Genomic DNA, 20,498 nt, shown 5'->3' on the forward strand with positions numbered 1-20,498 from the left:
GCCTATAATTCCCAATTGACTTCAGCTCGGCAGTAGCCTTCTGAAGTTGTTGCCACACCGTCTTGAGGTCATTCCTAATCTCTCTAAGCTCACAGTTAGCTTTTTCCAATTCTTCCTCCCACTTCTTGCATCCTCTTCAGGTTGCACCTTCTTCTTCATGAGCTTCACCAAAACACCAAAGGCCCTATCATCCCATTCTAGATCAACCCAAATCATGTAACCGCATTACTTTTTTTCTTCCTGCAAATTAAACGTCCCTTTACAAATCGTCGTTGACAATAGTAACATGAAACCATAGAACCAAAATCTCTGTGAAGCAGGTAGCCATTACCTTTAGGCAGCAAGCAAACCGGCGGCCAGAGTTGAGAAAGGTTCAAGAATACTTCACCACAGCTCTCAACCCGTGATCGCACTTGGTTTTAGGATGCAAATGGGTAGTGTTGCAGGAAGATGTCTCCGAGCAGTAACTACCAATGGAAGAAGATGATGGAATACTCGGATACTTCATAAAAGTCATTATAACTTGAAATCAATGTTTAGTTTTACACTTCATAAACTATAGCCTATCAACTTCTAACACCAATCGGAATGCAAACCTAAGGGTAGGATGAAATCAGAATCTACTGCCTTCAACCAAAATCCTCAATTCCAGAAATCCCTTCCCTCTAACGAAAGGCGAGGCAAAACAGGGGACTAACCTGACCGTAGCTCCTATTCCTCCCTTGGCTGCTAGGATACACCATTCCCGCCACCCGTTGCAGATCTGCGCACCGACGCCTCTAGGCTAAGGTCTTTGCCACAGCCAACGGGACCGTGCTGGCTAGTCCCTTGCAGTGTACGACATTGCAGATATACCCGTTGCTCTGGCCTGCAACTGGGAAGTGAACCGTACTTATTATAACTATAATATAAACTTGTTCCTTTCTTAAAAACTAAACCTGCATCATGTCCTTGTGGTAGTGCTGACATCTCAGAATCAAGAGGTCGTAGGTTTGATTCCTGTTGTGGACACTATTATATTTTTATTTTCTTCCTTTTTTTATCTCAAACTGAGTTGTGGGATCCTGCCAGATTTTATTATCTCAGCCGCCCATTGTATTATCACACAACATATTTGTATATATACTATCAATATCTATATTATTAGTATTTCTCAATGATGCAGCGTATCTAAATTCTGAAATGGTAAATATACTGGAATCAAATTGAAAATAGATTAAACCAAAGCGGCATAATCAAATTGCATGTCATAGTATTCATCAGTACAAAGTTCATAATCATCGTTCTTACTAATCCTAATTTGCTAAATAGTACATCACAGCAGCAGTGATTGCTTGACCTTCTTCACCACGTTGGTGGCCTGTTCCACATGTCCCTTCACCTTCTGCAGCTCAGCGGCAGTCGCTTCAAGCTTCATGTTAGCCTTTGCGTATTTTTCCTTCCACGACCTTGCTTCCTCTTTAGCTTTTTCCTTCCTCTTCATCAGCTTCATCAGAATAACTTTAGTCCTAGCATTTCATTCAGGATTAATCCACATAAATGCCACGCATTTCAACCCTTCACGCTAAAGACACCAAATACGTTCATACAATTCTCTATTTACAACACTAACATCAAGAGTACAAGGTTTATTTAGAATTGAAACAAGTTATCGTTTACCTCGCTGCAGGATGTATACCAGCACCCAGGATTGTCAAATGTCCAATTATACCTCACAAGGAGAGCATACCCATGCTCTCACTTGTTTACAGGATCCGCAACGATAAGATCATCATCAGGAGGCTCCGATCTGCTGCTACCAATGGTTTCAAACACCTCTAGAAACTAGTAAAATACAAGAACCTATCAATCTATAATAGGATGCAAATTGAAAACTAACTGCATCGCGAAAGTCATTGTAACTTGAAATCAATGTTTAGTTTTGCAATTCATAAACTATAGGTCTATAGCCTATCAACTTCTAACACCAATCGAAATGCAAATCTAGGGGTACGTCGAAATCGAAATCTAGTATGTTCAACCAGATCCCTAAATCTAGAAATTCCCTTCCCTAGGGCGATAGGGGAAAGTAGCAGCTCAAACCAGGAGACTGACCTCATCGTGGTGTTTCATCGTCTCGTAGCCGGGAGGTGGAGCAATTATCCTCCCATCGCCGCTAGGATGCGCCATTCCCGTCACGGGCCATTGCAGATCTGCGCAGTGAAAGTCGAAAGTCTTTGCGAAGCTAGCGAAGCGTCGTGCCAGCCATTTGATTGGTAAAGACTCATCTGAAACTTATATGTGGGACCCAGTCGCGGTAAAGACTTCCCATTCGATCGGTAATAGGTTCGACTCACGGGAGGAGCACGTTTTCCATTTTATTTTACCGTCTTATTCATCATCTTAAACTTACATGTGGGATCCTGGTTGGTTTATGACGTTTTCGCGGACCTTATATGGTCACAAAATCAACATGTAACAGCAAGTGACGATTTCTTTTTAGCTACAATGGAAACTTTTATGATGTTCCGTAACTTTGTCACTAAATTTGCTCAGATGTGAAACTTTATGATGTTTTCAGCCATAAACGCCATAGATCTATGACAAGAAATAAATGTGTCATAAAAGTTTCGTCATAGATCAACACATTTCTTGTAGTGTTTGTTGCTGTTTTTTTATGTGTGTGCCTATAGTGTAGTGTGGTAACGCTCCAGAATGTTTCTGTGGGGTATTACATAGAATTAAAACATGTTGACTTGTTCTATGCTGTCGTTTATTCATTGCACAGCTAGGAACGAGTCCTGCTTGAATAATGTTCTTTCCCAGTTTTATAAACTTTTTGAACAATCACATGTTCATTCCATTAGTTTCTCAGAAACCTCAATATTTGGAATCCTAATCCAACGGGGTTGTACATGTCATAGGTTACCTCAAACTAATGTAAAGTTTTCTTCTTGGGACCTTTCACTCCTCAATTAATTTTAATCCCTTTTGACATTGTGATAGCAACAGGGGTGCTCCAGAACGAAACATCCCAAGACATTGACTCCTCAGATATTATAGTGAACAAGTGCAACTTCAAGTCCCTCTCCATATGACATATAACTAATCAAACGAAACACAAAGTCAATCAGTAGTTCATGTATTTGTTAAAAGTAATTGTAGATGTCAATGTCACTAGAGCTTCTACTTGCACCACTTGAGAAGACTAAGCACCGCATAAGTATCACACAATATCTTTGTTGCTTATAAATGTATAATTCTTATCCAGATATTACTTTATTATAACATGTAACCATGTTCGCTGAACTCAAACAAGGAATCAATTTTGTCAACTCCATGAAAGGATGCCAGGATAAGAAAGCCTATCTAGCTTGTTGATCTTTTTGGTTTGGGAGTGAAATATGACTCGTTGCACTGATAATAGAAGGAAGCAACGAAATCCAAAAGCAAACGGTTCAAATTAATGGTGATAGAAAGAAACACAATACATTCAGGAGCATGGTGTTAGATAGGCTTGTGGATAGTCGTAAGGCATATATAAGCTTGTGTCCAAAAGCAGTAAGAAAGCAACAGATCATGCTACACATAATAGGTCAACTGCCTGTCACCAACACAGAAGCCTAGAATAAATTTAAGTGCGTATCTTATATTGCATTAAACAGCTAGAAAGATCAAAATAACGTCACAATCAACTTAATCACACATTAGAAGTTTGCAACTGAGAATTAATACGTTTGCTTTATCCAAATTACCCGCCTCATTCCCTGTTTTTCTGTGATCACGCAGCGGCACACGCACATTACATCCCTGCCTACAAATTACATAGGTAATGATTACATCTTTATAAGGATATATATGTAATTTCTCACTAACATTAATTTCTTCACCCAATCTCCAGAAGTGCATTTATTTTGGGACGGAGGGAGTATAAACTGTAGGCACACAATGATTTGAACATGAGCATCTGTAGTCGTACTCTCCAATCTCCATCACCCCAACAGGAGATGGTTGCCACCTCAATGCATCAGTTGATAGCTCTCCAGCCAAGAATTCGATGGCATGATCAACAAGACTCAAAACATAGTTACGGTGCTGAAGAAGTTTACCGGTATATATGGTGGAGCCCAAGAGCTAGCCTAGGCTGCCTTAGAAGTTTACGGTTCGGAAGGTACGATGTATCCAGCTAGGATTATGACCATGCAGAAAGGTGTGAGGTAGAGCACGAAAGCAGCAACCAGCTAAACATGACGTCACAGAACAATAGAAAAGGCAGTGCTTTTGGATCCCGCCAGTTCAATAGGGAAAGCACCGCCCCTCATCTTGCATCTCCATGTCAGCAGAGGCAATAACTGTACGTGTCCCTGCTAGCAACACTCCCAAGTCCATTCATCTTAACAACATGTGACCTGATGAGATAATTGATTTTACCGTAGCAAGTCCATTCATCTGCACCTCCTGCATGCTCCAACCAGCCAAACCAAGGTCATGGAACCAATTGGTGAGATAAAGATTCCAAATAGTACTGTGGATGGGCAGTAGCTGTTTTACAGTTTTAGACATCAAATGCAAAACGATATAGGCCAAAAGGACAATTCTGAAATCCAATTTTGTTATAACGCCTAGTAACATACTAACATTATGTATAAGGTTGAACTACGATCAAAGAATAGCAAGGCACTGTAATTGCTCTTTTGCACTCCAATATTTGTAGTGTACTACCTCCGTTCTCTATTATATGACGTTAGTTAGCTCATTTTTTAAAAACGTCATATATTAAAGGATGGAGTACTTCTTACTGATTAAGTACTTCTATACTAATAATACTCTGATTTAGTCTTATAGAATTATATTTTGTACCTCCAGATGTGCTAGTTGTTAATAAGTCCCGATGAATTATATTAAGTAAAAGTTCCAGTACATTTATTAATTTATGTTGAAACATGTACAAGTCTTATAGTTTTTGTAACTTTTTCTAGAACTGTGCTGCAAGGCACGAAAATCAAAGATATTGGTGTTGAGTCCCTCACAGATGGCCCCAGCGAGGCAATGATCCCAAAAAAGGGTCACTGACAGATTAGCCCCCTGTTCAGGAGCAATTATGTCCGGTAGCAATCCTTAATTTCTCGTGAACATAAATGCTCAATGTGTAAATCACAGATCAGGCATGAATACAAAATATTTATTTCAGCTTGATTTCCAGAGAGTGAAAAATAAGTCACCTGCCTTTCAGTGCTGCAGCCAAGCAAGCAAACAAAAAGGAACAGCAGATGCGATTCTTATATGAAAAGGTACATGACCTTTATGAGGTTAAATACCTGGTGAAACATGGTAGATCTGAATGAAAGAATGTTGGTTCTAGGTCTATCATTTTTGCATTTTATACCCTCAATGGTATGAATTTGGAAGTTGGAACAAAGTTCGTTTACTATCACCGCTCAGCTGTTCCAATGGACAAGTCACGCTTGAAGAAACATAATCCTTTGTGATGTTTCAGATCTATGGGAATCTCTTCACTTGAACCGGGGTTCCTTGCTTCACACTAGATTCTAGCATGGCTTCGAGCACAGCAACATCGCGGGCACCTTCGACATAAGAACTCCGGGGTTCAGCCTTGTGATCTCCATCCTGTGTCACAATTTTGTTTAGAACGAATACAAGAATTTGGAATGAAGCAGAAGTATGCGGTAAAGAGTCAATCTTGTGTTTAATTCCAATTCTAGTTAATACAAACTAACCAAATGTTCTATAACAGGATAGTTGAGCTACTTCATATGCTAACAAATATTGTTAGCAACTGGGTTCTCCTACAGTTCAAACTTGTTGCAATATACAGTTCAAACTTGATGTTGCAATATCACATTATATAAATGGAACAACAGGGAATGGCAACTTAGATCATATCTCGGGATTCTTTTCAAAAGGGTAATTCCCAAGTATTTCAATGAATGCTTCTTGGTGCAATGAGATAATAATAATAGTTTGAACTTGATAAACACTAATTACAGTACCTTGCTAGCCGCCAACATGTCCTGGACAAACGTCTTCAGTTCTTCATTAACTCCACAGAACGGGTAAAATGTCTTCTGGCACTGCCCATTTTCACCAGAGAATAACACCTGCAAATGCATATGAGGTGGTTCGTAAGTAAAATATTTGTGCACAAGCACCTTTGTTTGAACAAAATTACTTGTAACAATCAGTTTCATTAACAATGCTCTCATACTGCACTATCATAATTTGATTGAAAAAAAAAATATGACAATACTGTGCAACTGCATAAACAGTGCACTAGCGAGCCATCAACTCAACTGACATTTGCCAGAAAAATGGCCTTTTACCTGGTAGCCATGTTTCCCACTATCAACTCCACGTTCTACTTGAATTGTTCCTTTTGTTCCATCAACCCGCCATAATATCTGTGGAATTACTAGCAAACTGAGAAACAGTGATAACAAAATTAAGAGCATGTGATCAATGGTATTATAAGTTTATAAGATTTAAAAGCATTTGTGTAACTCCCCCGTAAAATTTCAAATGAGATTCAACTTAACCTTTGGTGATCTTGAATTTACTGCAAATACAAAGACACCAGCACATCCATTTTCCAGCTGGCTGCATCAAATCATCGAGCATCTGTAAGTTATGAAAAATTTTGGTTCACAAATCTCATTCTATTTCAAAAACTTACAAAAGGGAACATATGTTATCTGGTGGTGGCAAAGACATATCCACATGACGGGAGATAGATGATACACTTGTGATTTCCGAACCTACAAGCTGTAAGAGAAGAGATCCTCATCTTAACAAAGCAGGCAAGGAAATTAATCAATGTTGTTATCTTAAATGGAAGATCAATTCAGTAAGTAGAAACATTTCTGTTTGCTAAGTCACTTGGAAGAAAACATATAACTTAAACAAGTTCCAAGGTGGTAAATCCGACCACTTAAACAAGGTGACATAAGCAGTTGTGCATTCTCAAGGCTGAACTTTCTATGTTGATGTGGAGTAACTAATTTTAAAAACTGATTACAATTCTTAACTTGGCGATGTTGCTTCTGGTAATGAAGTTCAGAACCTAATCTATACTTTCTCAAACTTTGAAATAGAACGTGCTCAAATTACCATTCGTAGTCCTGCAATGAAGTGGACACCCATGTCCAGAATGAAACCACCCTGCCATGCAAAGTTATCACAGTAAGGACAATCGAGGCATCTTGAGTTTGTTACAGTGAAACATTTCTATACTGCTCTGGGTGATACATCAATTGCAGATGGCAGCAGAATTATTTACAGGAGTGTAGTTATTGAAAAGGGCTCTACAAGTGTTTGGGTACCTCAAAACTGCAAAAGTTGAACGATCCAATAGAAAGATTATTATAAAACAAAAGCTAAATTGGTAGAACTAGATATTTAGTTAAAGGTGACAAAACATATGCTGCCAGCATCTACATATATTTGACTTGGACTATAAAAGGGAAAAACAGGCAAACTATCATTCAAAGTAAGCAAACAGAGTATTACAATTTTTGTTACTAGAAAGTTAAATTCATACTGAAAAAGGAAAAGCATGCAGCATATTCAAATATTGCATCAATTAGGGCATAAAATTATTAATTGAAAAGATGATAGTTTAGCAGGGAAAAAACTTTGGTTTGACATTTGATCTAATGTTTAGTAACATTAGCAGATAATTTGTATAATGAATGAACAATGCATTGCTCATCTTAGCTGTTCTGGTAATCTGAAACTTGACTATTTTTAACTGTTTCTACTTCACATATTTATGCTTCAGCTTGGAATTTTTAAGGTGAGCAACACTGTGAAAAACAGAAGATGAAGTATGTTATGGATAAAGAAAATGTACATCACATGTTTCCTTACCACAAAATTTCGCCTCCAGGAGCTATTGAAATATGGGTTGGAACTGTTCATTGACCCTTCGATGATAACTTGGATGTTCATCATATCACCGACATCTTTGATCAACTTGCTAGACTGTAGATAAGAATAAACAGAATTGATGACCAGCATAGATTCGTAAAACAACAACTAGGGAAAAAACTATAGTATTGTGACTGTACCTCCACAAAGGCAGGTTCAAACCTGTAGTTTTCTCCGAGAGCCCAAATTGGTTTATAGGGAAACTGGTTTGGAAATGAGTTGTAGATTGACAGTGCGGTTTCTGCTTCTGTTGTTGCTGAAAATTTTATGGTAATGCTTATCAGATATACCCTTCTATATCCACTACGATGTTTATGAAAGGTATACAGAAAGAAAAACATACTTACATCCAGAAGCAGGTTTCTCTTCATGCCACGTCAAAAAATATCATGCAAACAGTGATAAACAAATTAGAACATTTGAAAGCATTGTTTTTTTTGGCATTTAGCAGCAAAACACTTACTAATAACAAGATAAACAAGATAAAGAATTGGACTCCTTTTTTTTAGGGTCAATTAACTACAGCTACCAATCCAGTACCGCAAATCATGTCATTGAGATCCTTTCTGTCTTGTTATTTACCTTGAATCACATGCTTTCCTGCCTTGAGCATCTTTAGGGAAAGCTCAACCTGCAGAATTGGACAATATGGTAAGACTTTAGAAGGCTCAACACTCAACAGGGTGTTAGATTGTCGTATAATTCAACAGAGTATCATTTCTCTGTTCCAGAAGTACAGTGGGATTTAGAAACTAGTTAACATACAAGAACTATTGAAACACTAAGGAATACAAAGGATTGATGGTAAAACAGATAAGGCAAGGAGAATTGTACAAAATATTGAATAACAGGTAACTGAATGAAAAGGACAGAGAATACAGCCATAGAATGTTTGTCGATGATGAAAAACAACAATGACACGCAACTTGTATCAACAATCTTTATCTGGAATGGTAAGCAAACGTAAAAAATAATACCTTTGTATCAAGAATCCTAAGGGGGCAGTGGATACCACGTTCAGGAATCGTTAATTTCTAAAGTGTCATTAAAGAAAGTTTCCGGATTGATCATGTGCAGTCGTGTAGTGAACTAGACTATAATTCTTCATTCTGTCTGGCAACTCTACATGACTGTTCTTACTGCTGAAGTGGAAGATCAGAAACTCTTGAAAACAAACCTGGACTTGCCCAGCAAGAACAACAGCAACGCCCATGATTGAACTGTCTCCCATGATCTCCTCCAGCCCCGCATCACCCCATTTGCACTCGATCTCAGGCGCAAAGTCACGAGCAAGCTCCGCGGCCGCCTTTGCGGATTCCTGAAGGTACATGCGAAAATGGTCAGACACTACAATGCAAATTTGCAGTGGTGCATCAAAGACTGCGCCTAATCAGGGAAGGCAGATTGCCAGCACGAAGTGGAGTAGTTAACTAGCTACAGCGATTTGCAGCGCTGCAAGCCGAGAAAGTGATTGAGCCGTGAATTGGTGCAGATTCTATGGTCTTCAGTCAGTGCCAAGATTTGCAGAGGGGCGGGAACGGGGGGCCCGGCACACACCTGGGTGCGGCTCCAGATGGCCTTGAGGACGACGAGGTGCGCGATCTCGCGGAGCCTGGGGATGTACTGCGTGCGCGCGAAGATGCCGGCGCCGACCACCGCGATCCGAGGGAGCCCCGCGCGGCCGTCGCCGTCCCCCGCCATGCTCTCCTCCTCGGTTCTTGGGCTCGTTTATGCTCTACCTCCCCCGCCAAGAAAGCCAAGAGGCTCTGCCGCAGCTGCTGCAGCGAAGACTGGATCGGATCTGACGAGCCTCCCCGAGATTTTAACTTTGAGAAGACGACGACGAACAGTGAAATGGAGAGAATCCGACGGTTCAGATGTTCTCGTTAGTCGTAACCCAACGGTTGGCTATTTTTTTAATTCTTTTTAAATCCGTGAGCGCAACTAAAGCCAGTCTTAGCGGGAAGTTTCATGAGAGTTTCATAGGCATTAAATTTAATATCACATCAACAAAAATGCTGACTTGATAGGTAATTAATAGAGAAAGTGTCATCCTGACACTCACATGGTACTATTATGAAACTGGCCTAAAAAAGCTATTCGCATGCTGTGGAGGATACTTTTTTCCAGCTAATCCAGTGACACCACCATTCACTGCGAGCTTCATCTCCGATTTTGAAAAGCGTCCGTTAAGTTTGTGAATTATGGATTTGGGTTTTAGTCTAAAGTTTTTTTTTCTCGGAAGGGCTGTGGATATACAAGGGAAATTCGCCGTCGGTGGCGGGTGCAGAGATAGCGAGGTAAAGACGTAAAGTATAGTGACACCTTAGGCTCAGGTGATGAAGGACCATCATTTGGGCAATGCACGCATGGGAAGTGAGGACCATTATAGCTTGCTGAATTAGCGCGGTGACGGATCCAGTGCCGTCAGAGATGGTAGCTTGCCGAATTAGCTAAGGTCGGAGTGTCACACGTTCAGAACCTGCTGGTAGTGCTTGGAAAAAAATTGTGTTTCTAAATTATAGGGCTCCGACAATTTTGTTCCCAATTTGTTGGAGTGACATATCTGGTATATGTGGTATAACTACTTTTATTAGCACCCAAATTTCACTCCACGTTGAAAATTGGATGTAGAAACCTCATGGAAACCCGATTATGGTGTAGGCACCCCAAAAAATAAGGTAACATTTGGTTGGTGAGACAGTTAAAACATCTCCAGCAGATTACCAATACCATATCATCTAGAAGTACATATAGAGTGATCACTTCTTATTAGTAGTGTACTTTTTTATGTAAAAATCTTGAAAGATTTATGGTGACTTGGATGCTAAAGTCACAACTTAGAGCAAATTGTTTTGATTTCAGCTAGCAACTCTAAACTACATCGCCTAATAAAACATGGGGTTTACTTCTCAAAAATAAAACATGGGGCTTTATGAAATTTGCTCCAGTTATATCCATTAGCTCATTCTCATGAAGTTTTGAGCACTTCAACACAATAATTTTAGAATAATGAAGTCCGTTTAAAATTTAAAGCCCACCACACCGATGTGAATCACATGTAGTAAAAATATTATTTCCTCTATAAATGCAACATACAGGGGTATCCTAGATTGAAACTACATAGCAACTTGTAATGTATGTGTTACAACTATGGCTGAGAGCCGAAATAGCTTAAGTCAGGTACAATGGGAATATGATTGATGTACAGTTTCCATCTTAATAATGATGGGAACTTGGTATTGATCGACCGAGCAGATGGACGTGTAAGTTTCCCTTTTAAGGAATAAATCTGAACACAAATACAGGACTTTGAAAGTCAACAAACTTGTAGGATCCTTCAAGCGAGTTCAAGTATATTGCTTCTCGAGGCTCCTCGCTCACCCCACTCTGCATGGCATAGTCCAGTGCCATTTCGTAATCAACCTGGGGAATAACAAATAGGAATAAGCGGATGGTAGTGAAACATGTGAGGACCTAAGTTATTTGTGTTCATGTCTTTTCAAGTCACTTTGCAATGGGAAAAGGAAGTGACTCTGATGTCCGACTCTGGTATCATGGTTGTATTCCAGACACCAAAGATTTCATCAAATATATCAGATGTTACTAGTCCCGAAGTCTCAACTTGCAACAGAAAGGTCAAGGTACAAAAGACTACATACAAAAGAGCACACAAGAGAGAAATATATCACTATTTTTTCTTTGTTGGTCTCTTTCCTTACCTGTTCAACATGCTGAGTCAAGCAATCTTTGAAGGTCATCTCTGTCACCTCCTCAGAATTTATCTTCTCAAGGAGTTCCTCGTCTTCTTTATCATAACGCGGCCGTTTCGGGGGAGATTCATCTGCAATTTCTACCAGAGTCTCCATAATCGCTCTTGCAACATCAGGAATATATCTGCAAACACAAAGTAGTTAAAATAGGGGGGGAATGCATACAATTTGGAAAAATTTGTCAGTGCGAAGAAGCGAGTCATTTTGTTCATAGATTACTAGGTTAGTTATTCAATAAGTCGCAATCTAGCCTTTTTCTACAAATATAGACAAGGATAGGGGAAAGCCAGTTCTAGCCCCAGGAGTTAACATTGTGAACATGAATCCCAATAATGATAGTATATATCAACCAATATCAGCATTAAACAAGTATTACAGAATGTGTGGTTCCGTAACAGAATCTTGACCTCCATCTCAAGTATACACAAAACTCCGACGACGAAGTAGAAATTACCTGTTCAAGTTCTTTTTCCTGTCCTGACGCTCACGAGCCTGAAGTTTCTTCACAATCTTAGACTTCAGTTGAAGACAGCACTGCTTCAGGGCTGACTGAAGGTGCAAGAGAATGATCAATATATGGCCTTACAGACACAACAATCAGGGAAGTTGGAATGTACCTTAACAGCAGATGATATTTCAGTTATGTCATCCCCAATGTACTCCTTCCCAGTTCCTTTAAAAGGTATCTTTGTACTCACAATGCTCACAAAGACACCAATCTTATCTTGCTGCTGATTAATTTTGTAGCTGCTCCAACTAAAACACAGGAAGAAAAAAAGATACAGAAAAGATCCAACATCTGATTCTGATAATGTACTAACAAAACTAAAAAACTTACTTGATCCTTTTTAGAGCAGTTCTTGTGATGACATCAGCACCTTGTTCAAAAAGAAGTGGTATTCTGTTTGCAAACCTAAAAATATTTAGACCCTGAACAAAACAGAGATAAACAACATGAGAATTTAGTCCTCATTAGAATCATTTAATGGTATCTTGTCAGTAAGTTAAAATACAGATGGAAAGGGCATTTCCCGAAATTGGAGCTCAATGTCTCATACTGGCACAAACAATCAAGTTTACTCATTAAGAGTTTCTCCATCAAATATATGTAATGGAACAACTCAGTGAATCTAAAAAAGTGCAGGCAGCTATTAGTATTTAATTTGGCCTGCTCAGATCTCAACATATGGCCAAAATTGCTAATTCTCTTATTCTAATTTTTAATGCAGTGAATCTTATAAATTCCTTCAAAAAGATTTTTTTTCCTCACCAACCATTCTAGGAGTTTAATTCACATCAGACAAAGAACCAACTCCGGGAAATCCAACAGAAAAAATTAGCTTTAGATAACAATAACTACTATAGCACAATCGAAACTGCTGGAAAACACAAAGGTAAAAAAAAAAGAACATGGTTCTAGAATCTTTAACACAATAAATAAAATCATAAAATGTTTCCATACAAAGTAAACACTCAATTGTTTCCTTACTTGTTTAACATCTTTTCCACCAATGCTTATCCCAGCTTCAACAATAAATGGATGACCTTCAAAAACCTGAGGGCTGAACAGAGTGCAGCATTAGATTATTAGGATGTTCAGAACATGCAGCATTGAAATGCCTTCTGGAATTCACTTTGGTTAAAATGATATACCTGCTTGCATGTGTTGCAACCATATCAGGGTGTAGCTCTTTTATGATACCCAGGCGTAAATTATATTCACCTGCAGGACTAAGACACTATAGAATTGATTGATTTCGATACCATGATGACCAGTCACACATATGAAAGCAGCAAACGAATAGTTGATAAACAAATGAAGGTGAAAGGGATGCATACATTGCCGCTGGGATCATCAAACTTAGCCTGCCGAAATAATTGATGTATTCGAACTAATTGCTGTGGCGTAAGGCTCTTAACTGTCATTTTCGGACTAAAATCAGGTCCCATCTCCCCTGGAAAATAAAAAAAATGTTGTAGTAAAACGTAGAACTGATAACAAGAATAGTAAAACTTAGATACAAAGCAATACAAAAGTAAGTAATGACAGTAAGCCTATATTTTTAGCCCAACGAACAGTTTCTAATAGGACTAGGTAAATGATCTTAGTTGACCATAGGATACATTGAAACAGCAACATTAGAAACATAACCAAAACCAGAACCATAAACAGCAAGACAAAGATAGATCAGCCAAAGGAAGCTTCCTTCATGATCTCCAAAAGATACTATTCTAGAAAATTGGACTATAGTATTCCATGATTATTAGAAACAGGTAGCAATTACTTAGTTATTTTTCATAATGACCAAACCAGCCACACTGCAAATCATACAACTTACCAATTAAACGTTCAGCATGCGATTTGCTTATATTCACAAATTCATGTTGCAGAAACTGCAAAAGGTTTTGCTTTGTAGTCTCCACGATTAAGCGCTTTATCAGTAATAAATCAACAGCAGATGGGTGATGCTTTGTTTGAAGTGGAACAGGAGGCATAACATCTGTCCGGCGTGCAAACTTTATTGTTAAATTTTTGCTGCAAGAAACAGTCGTTCATGAAAAAAAATAAAGGGCGACAAATTTTGCATGACATAAATAAGGGTAGATGAAACGCTTACTCTGCTGCATCAGATAGAAATCTAAACAGGAACTGAGCGTATGGTGTGATGACCGCCATCTGACGCATATAATGGAGGATCTTTGACTGAAAGAGAGCACTTAATTAGCTTTACAGTATAATTCCATGTTTCGAATGTTCCAAAACGTGCTACTCACACGATGTGTTGTCCAATTTCCCTCAATTATAACTTGGATCTCTGCCCCATGCCAATGAGTTTTGTTCTCTCTTTTCTCGTGTAAATGAACATGAGGGACATTTCTGAGAAATGGAATACACCAGAATGAGTCATGATAACAGTAAACTGCAGAAGTTATTAAATTGACAAATGGAGATGGGCAATATCAAGTCAGTTAGTGTGTTGAACAGGCATATGAACCAGCAAGCTGTACTTACTTGTGAATATCTATGTCGAGGCGACAGAACGAAACATAATTCTGGCCTTTCATTGATGAATTAATTTCAATAGGAAGTCCCGTGCTCATCTTTGACCATATAAGTGCCTGTTTTAATCCATCATTATAAAATAAACGGAACATAAGAGCCAGTAAAAAATGAATCCATGAGAATATTAAGTGCAGGTCACATGTTTGTTGCCCAGAGCTATTTTACAGAGGCAAAACTAGATAAGCATCTCTTAGACACAGGATAGATTAAGCATCAAGATATTCTCAAAACTGAAACAAGATAACACAATAACATCAGATCACTTTTTTAAAGGTATAACACAAATTAAAAGAAAAGGATAATTATATCAACTGCAACACTATTGTGATTGTGATACTTTTGTTATGATCCAACTTTTACTTGGCTATATACAAAATGAAATAAAGTACCATGAAGAGCAGCAGAAGATAGACTAATGCTTGGTTGCACTTGCACTATCCGATCCTAACCACAAGACAGTCATTTCTGAACCAAGTGAGGAAATAATTCCAACATTTCATGATAATGCATAAAACAACTAACTGCTTGCATTCATTTTTATTTATCAAAGGGACTAGATGATACAACCTAACAGTTCGCAGAAACATACAATTTAGAAAGCTTCTTGCTCAATAGTCATGCAGAGTGTTTACCATTTTAGCACCAAGTCCAAATTTCCCACGTGTTTGCCTCAAACCATACTTTGTGCCAGATAAAACTGCACCAAATGTAAATAACTCCAGTCATCATGGTACTATATCCTCTCCAACTTAAAAAAGATACCATTAAGACTTACCTCTCCCAAGCATATTTGGGATATCATCATGTGGCATACCTCTACCATTATCCTGCATCCACAAGAAACAAAAAATCAAGATCAAAAGTAAGTAAATACATTTTCATCACATAATCCACATTGTCGCAACAATACCTTGCAAGTCACTTTGAAAAATGCAGCCTCGCCCCGGCCTTTTCCTCGAGCAGATGGAGCCTCCTTAACTTTCTTTCCAAGTGCAGCATTTTTAGCTTGAGTTTCTTGGAAGCGTGCTTCCTTGGCCAGGCGTTTCTAAGTATGGTGAAATCATCATACAACTTTATCAGAATTATAATTATGGATAGATGGTACATGTTTGTGAAATCCATCACACTTCTCAGTGCACACACAATGTTGAAACTGACACAATTAGAGGTGCTAACATTACCTCACGAGCCTTTTCAGACTCAAAATCATCATAGAGGGCCTCATCAACACGCTCTCGATCAACTAGCCCTATCATTGTGTTGAACTTGCTCTTCGTGATCTCTTCTCTGCCAGGAAGGACATGGGAACAAAGTCATGGAGCACTGTCCTATATGGTAAAACAGAAAACACCACAAAGAATACTTCTGGGGATCGCTTACATTGTAATCTCAATGTCAGGGAGCTCTGAGATGGACTCAGCTGAATCAAGAGCATTCTCAACTAGCTCCCGCATTGTGGTGTACAAGGATTTGCCAGGCTGGAGCCAGCACCATTGTGTTAGTATCACTGTTAATGGCTATACTAATATCTGACAGATTTCCACCCAAAATTTATATTACAATTAATGATATCGATACTACTGAGCATAAGGGTTGATAGTTTTTGTTAGAATTGTGGTCTAGTTCAATTACTAGATGACATCTTGCTTGAACGAGGGAAATTAAGAAATGGCATGTATTGTTCTCTAGACAGAACTGTTGCGCTTAAATTTCTGGTTGCAATTTCCAACTGTTTAGAGCTGGTATCCTAGCAATAGGATTGCAAGGCATGTGTTTAGAGTTGTAAAAAAATTAAACAAATGGCATGGCCCGTCTATCTAAACTTCATAACGCACGGGATGTAACAATTGCACCCCAAATCGACGAAAATTTGGTGGATAGGAACTCACATTGTCGAACCCTGCAATGTTCTTGTTCTCGGCGAAGAACTCGGCGGGCGATTCTGCAGCAGAAACCCCAGAAAAGATCCAAAATGTATCAGATAAACGGACCCAGAGAACCGAAATTCTTGATTGGAAAGGGGATCGAGGGGGGAGCGCTCACTCTGCTTGAGGAGGCTGCTCTCCTTGGCCGACGCTGACGCCTTGGCGCCGGCCGCCTTCCCCTTCCCCGCCGCCTTCCCCTTGGCCGCTGCGGCGGGAGGCTTCTTCTTGGTCTCCGGGGCGGCGCCGGCGGCCTCGTCGCCGGAGCTGTCCATGGCGAGGTTGGCGGGATCGAATTGGGGAAAGAGCTAGGGTTTGGGTACAAAATTGGAGAGCGCTAGGTCTCAAAGTCTGAGCCAGGCCTACTGGGTTTTGGGGTTTGGGCTCTTGCTCGCAGGCCAGAGGCATCTGAGTGGTCCATCAGAAATTGGACGGCCAAGATAAATCACAGTTAAGGGTGTTGGGATCTTTAGTCCGGACTAAAATTCATGTCACATCGAATATTCGGAGGCTAATTAGGAGGACTAAACATGAGCTAATTATAAAACTAATTACACAAACGGAGGCTAATTCGCGAGACAAATCTATTAAGCCTAATTAATCCAGCATTAGCACATGTTTACTGTAGCATCACATTGTCAAATCAGGGACTAATTAGGCTTAATAGATTCGTCTCGCGAATTAGCCTCTATCTGTGTAATTAATTTTATAATTAGTCTATATTTAATATTTCTAATTAGTATCTAAACATTCAATGTGATAGGAATTTTAGGAGATTCTAAACACCTTTTTAGATGGCATTTTAGTAATCTGGCCTAACAACCACCAAAATTGCAGCATGACGAAGAGAACCCAACAACCAATATGTGCAGCAGGTTCCCCACGCTGCAGTCAAGCTTTTAGCACGCGAATCGTCTTAGAAGGCTGCTAGCGGCGATCGAGGAGTCAAGGAGACGACGAGACCAAGAGGGCAGGAACACGATTACCTGAATCGCCAAATCATCATTCGTATGGCCAACAGTTGGACCTTCTCTGTTGCGTGCCCTCGCACGCTCCTATGACCTGGGCTCCCCCGCCATTAGACGGGGGATGGCGCCAGGCTGCCGGCAGCCCAGCATGAGCTATGATCATGGCAATGCGGCAACACCGACTCAACGTATCGTCGAGAGCTCTACCGGCTGACATCATTTGATCTTGATTTCATGGAGCAGCGATTCAGTGCGTTAATTCATTTATTGTTTATGTAGCATGTTAGATCTTGATTTTTAAACTTTGAAAAGAATGACCATTTACTTTGATATATAATTTAGGTCTTAGGTATTGTCGAAGAAGCAATTGTTTTGTGCTAAAAAGGGAGGGAGGGTAGAAAACAAGGTTAAATCGCAAAGGAGTGATTTACCTAAGTTTTTCCAGCTTCAAGTAATGCTGAGGAAATTTATTCGTGTGTGAGAAAAAAAAAAGTCTCCAAAGGTAGAGGAGTCAAGACTTGAGACCAGAGACTGGAGCGGTTTATCTCCGAAAACCTAAGAGCAACTCCAACCCACCTACTTTTGGCCTCCTATATCACCTAAATGAGAGTCTCTCATCTGATTTCTCTCTCCTACTTCATAATGATCTCCAACAAACCTCTCATATTTGCTCTCATAAATTCAACTCTCCCATATCTTATTCATATCAATTAACTACAAGAACATCATATCCAGATCATTTCCATAAAAAAGTTCACCCAACTATCCATCTTGCTCCCTGCATTGGAACACAGCATACAAAAATTGAGCAAAATTGCAATATCACAGCATACAAAAATTCATTTGGAACCACACAGTTAACCTGGAGGAATTAGTAATATGGACGCAAGAAGGATGTTCTACAAAACTGAAGCTACCCAAGAAAAACTTGCATTGATTTTATAAAAAATGAATTAATAATCCCTTTTTACTGGTGCCGTTGGCAGCTGCAACGCAGGACTTTGGCAGTCGGGACTACATGCAGTAGGCGCAGCCACCAAGCACCCTGTCCTCCGTATTACTCCCCCAGACTCCTCCCTCTCCCCCGACGTTCCTGCGCAAGGCACCGCCGGGAAAACAGATACGCGCGTCGGCTGGTGCGTGGACCTACAAGCCCGCCAGGTGCGACACGTGGGGCGGCGTAGCTCCGCCGGCACCAAGCTACGGGGATGCCGTGGCAGCTGCGTTGTGGGGGCACAAGCCATGCTGCTCTCTCCGATACTCTCCTCTCTCTAGGTTCGTCTTGATATGAACCCGTTAGGTTGATTCATGATCCTTCGATGAGACAAGATGGATAACTCGATTTGGGGATGGAGATGACATTCACGGCCTGACTACAGCCTTTCAAGGATGTTGTGCCTTAACAACCAATACACCACCTCCAAGAGCTGCTACGATATTGTGGAGCGCGTCATCCAGCCACTAGGGCACCCGTCCTGCAAGCAATCGAAGAGCTAGCAAGAACAAGTATAACAAGTACTAAATTACTACATGTAGATGAAGGTTTCAAACTCAATCTCAATTATGGTAGGGTTTCGAAGATAAGAAGACGGGCAGCTAATCCAGCACACGCGCTTACAAGCAAGTAGCAAAAGATAAACTTAATCTAAACAAAACCCGAGTGTTCCTAGTAGCGGCTAAGGGGTATATGAACCTGGGAGGATGACCAACAAGGTGTTGGGGTCGTGTTCCAATCCTAGGACACGTCCCTAATGGACCCAACTTGATACACGGCCCATTGGGCCAAAATACGGCGATACAACACCTTGGACAGAAAAATCTTTTGATAGTAATTTGATCATTATGGCTGCCTCAGAACAGATATGGATATGAGTCAAGATCCATATGAAAATAGACTTCATAAGAATTCCAAGAAGTACTTGAACGTTCAAAACGGAGTCCGGAAGAGGTCGTGGCGGCCGTCACAAGTTGGTGCGATGCTGCAGTCCGAATCCAGCCCCAAAACATGTTGGATTTGATCTCTTTCTTTCCTTGGCCAAAAGTGACGTGGTGGTCTGGTGGAGGATGTTGGGAATACTTGTACTTGGCCTCAATCAACTTTTTTGATCTTCAATGCCTTCCATGAATATTTAACACTCTTTTTGATCCACGTATGTATTTCTAAAAATGACAATGAACACACATCATGGTGCAGCATCAATTTATCAAACGTATCAAATACAATCATGATAAAGAATTGATTCACTTGTGAATCAAAAGTTGCTAATATAGTTGTATCCAAGCAGGTGATATCCTCATCAGGTCTGGGCAGAAGCATATCGGAGAAGACGAGCAGGAGGTGGTGTCAGTGTTTAGACCTGGTAACCTACCGAGAGGGGTGCCCAAGGTAGTGTTTAGTGCGTGGGGCTCGCTGTGATCAGGAACTCGAAGGTAAACTCGAACACACTATTTAGATAGGTTCGGGTTGCTAGATTGCGTAATACCGTACATCCTCTGTGTTGGTTGGATTGAATTGCTTTGGAAGGGGTCCCTGCCTCACCTTATATTACCGGGGGCAGGGTTTAAGGTCGGTTGATTTACAAGAATACTAGTCGGATTCAACTAGTTGAGTCCTTCTCTAATTGCTATGAGTAGTTTTCCTAATCCTCAACTAGTTCCTGTCCTGCCATGTAGACTACGCCGTCCTGCACTGTAGCCTGCATGTCTAACACATCTCGGTGTACAGCACTGTCTCTAGGACTGTCCAAAACTTCTGGTGGGCCCATAGATGTATGTACGACAAGCCCCTGAGTACTTTTTAGTTAAATGCAGCAGTTTTGAGTATTTTTCTAAGCTTCTCCGACTAGTT

The 20,498-nt window shown here is 40.1% G+C and overlaps 2 protein-coding genes across 2 annotated transcripts; both read right to left on the minus strand.

The window, feature by feature from the left end:
* Positions 1–5,147: 5,147 nt before the first annotated feature.
* Positions 5,148–9,722, minus strand: LOC117846332 (dehydrogenase FPY6). Its single transcript, XM_034727476.2, has 12 exons — positions 9,481–9,722; positions 9,101–9,241; positions 8,506–8,554; positions 8,271–8,288; positions 8,064–8,179; positions 7,864–7,977; positions 7,105–7,155; positions 6,671–6,759; positions 6,534–6,594; positions 6,321–6,398; positions 5,991–6,098; positions 5,148–5,607 (listed from the first exon to the last, which is right to left on the minus strand). Exons 1-12 carry the CDS (start codon positions 9,622–9,624, stop codon positions 5,479–5,481), a joined length of 1,098 nt encoding a protein of 365 aa, XP_034583367.1. The 5' UTR covers positions 9,625–9,722; the 3' UTR covers positions 5,148–5,478.
* A 1,252-nt stretch (positions 9,723–10,974) lies between these two features.
* LOC117846009 (DNA topoisomerase 6 subunit B) lies at positions 10,975–17,034 on the minus strand. Its single transcript, XM_034727108.2, has 19 exons — positions 16,804–17,034; positions 16,650–16,702; positions 16,141–16,238; positions 15,942–16,047; positions 15,671–15,805; positions 15,536–15,587; positions 15,393–15,457; positions 14,710–14,816; positions 14,472–14,574; positions 14,315–14,400; positions 14,036–14,232; positions 13,536–13,651; positions 13,350–13,435; positions 13,186–13,258; positions 12,535–12,626; positions 12,314–12,452; positions 12,151–12,245; positions 11,646–11,820; positions 10,975–11,349 (listed from the first exon to the last, which is right to left on the minus strand). Exons 1-19 carry the CDS (start codon positions 16,955–16,957, stop codon positions 11,203–11,205), a joined length of 2,079 nt encoding a protein of 692 aa, XP_034582999.1. The 5' UTR covers positions 16,958–17,034; the 3' UTR covers positions 10,975–11,202.
* Positions 17,035–20,498: the final 3,464 nt, after the last annotated feature.

The sequence above is a fragment of the Setaria viridis genome, chromosome 2, assembly GCF_005286985.2.
Source record: "Setaria viridis chromosome 2, Setaria_viridis_v4.0, whole genome shotgun sequence".
Classification (NCBI taxonomy): Eukaryota; Viridiplantae; Streptophyta; class Magnoliopsida; order Poales; family Poaceae; genus Setaria; species Setaria viridis.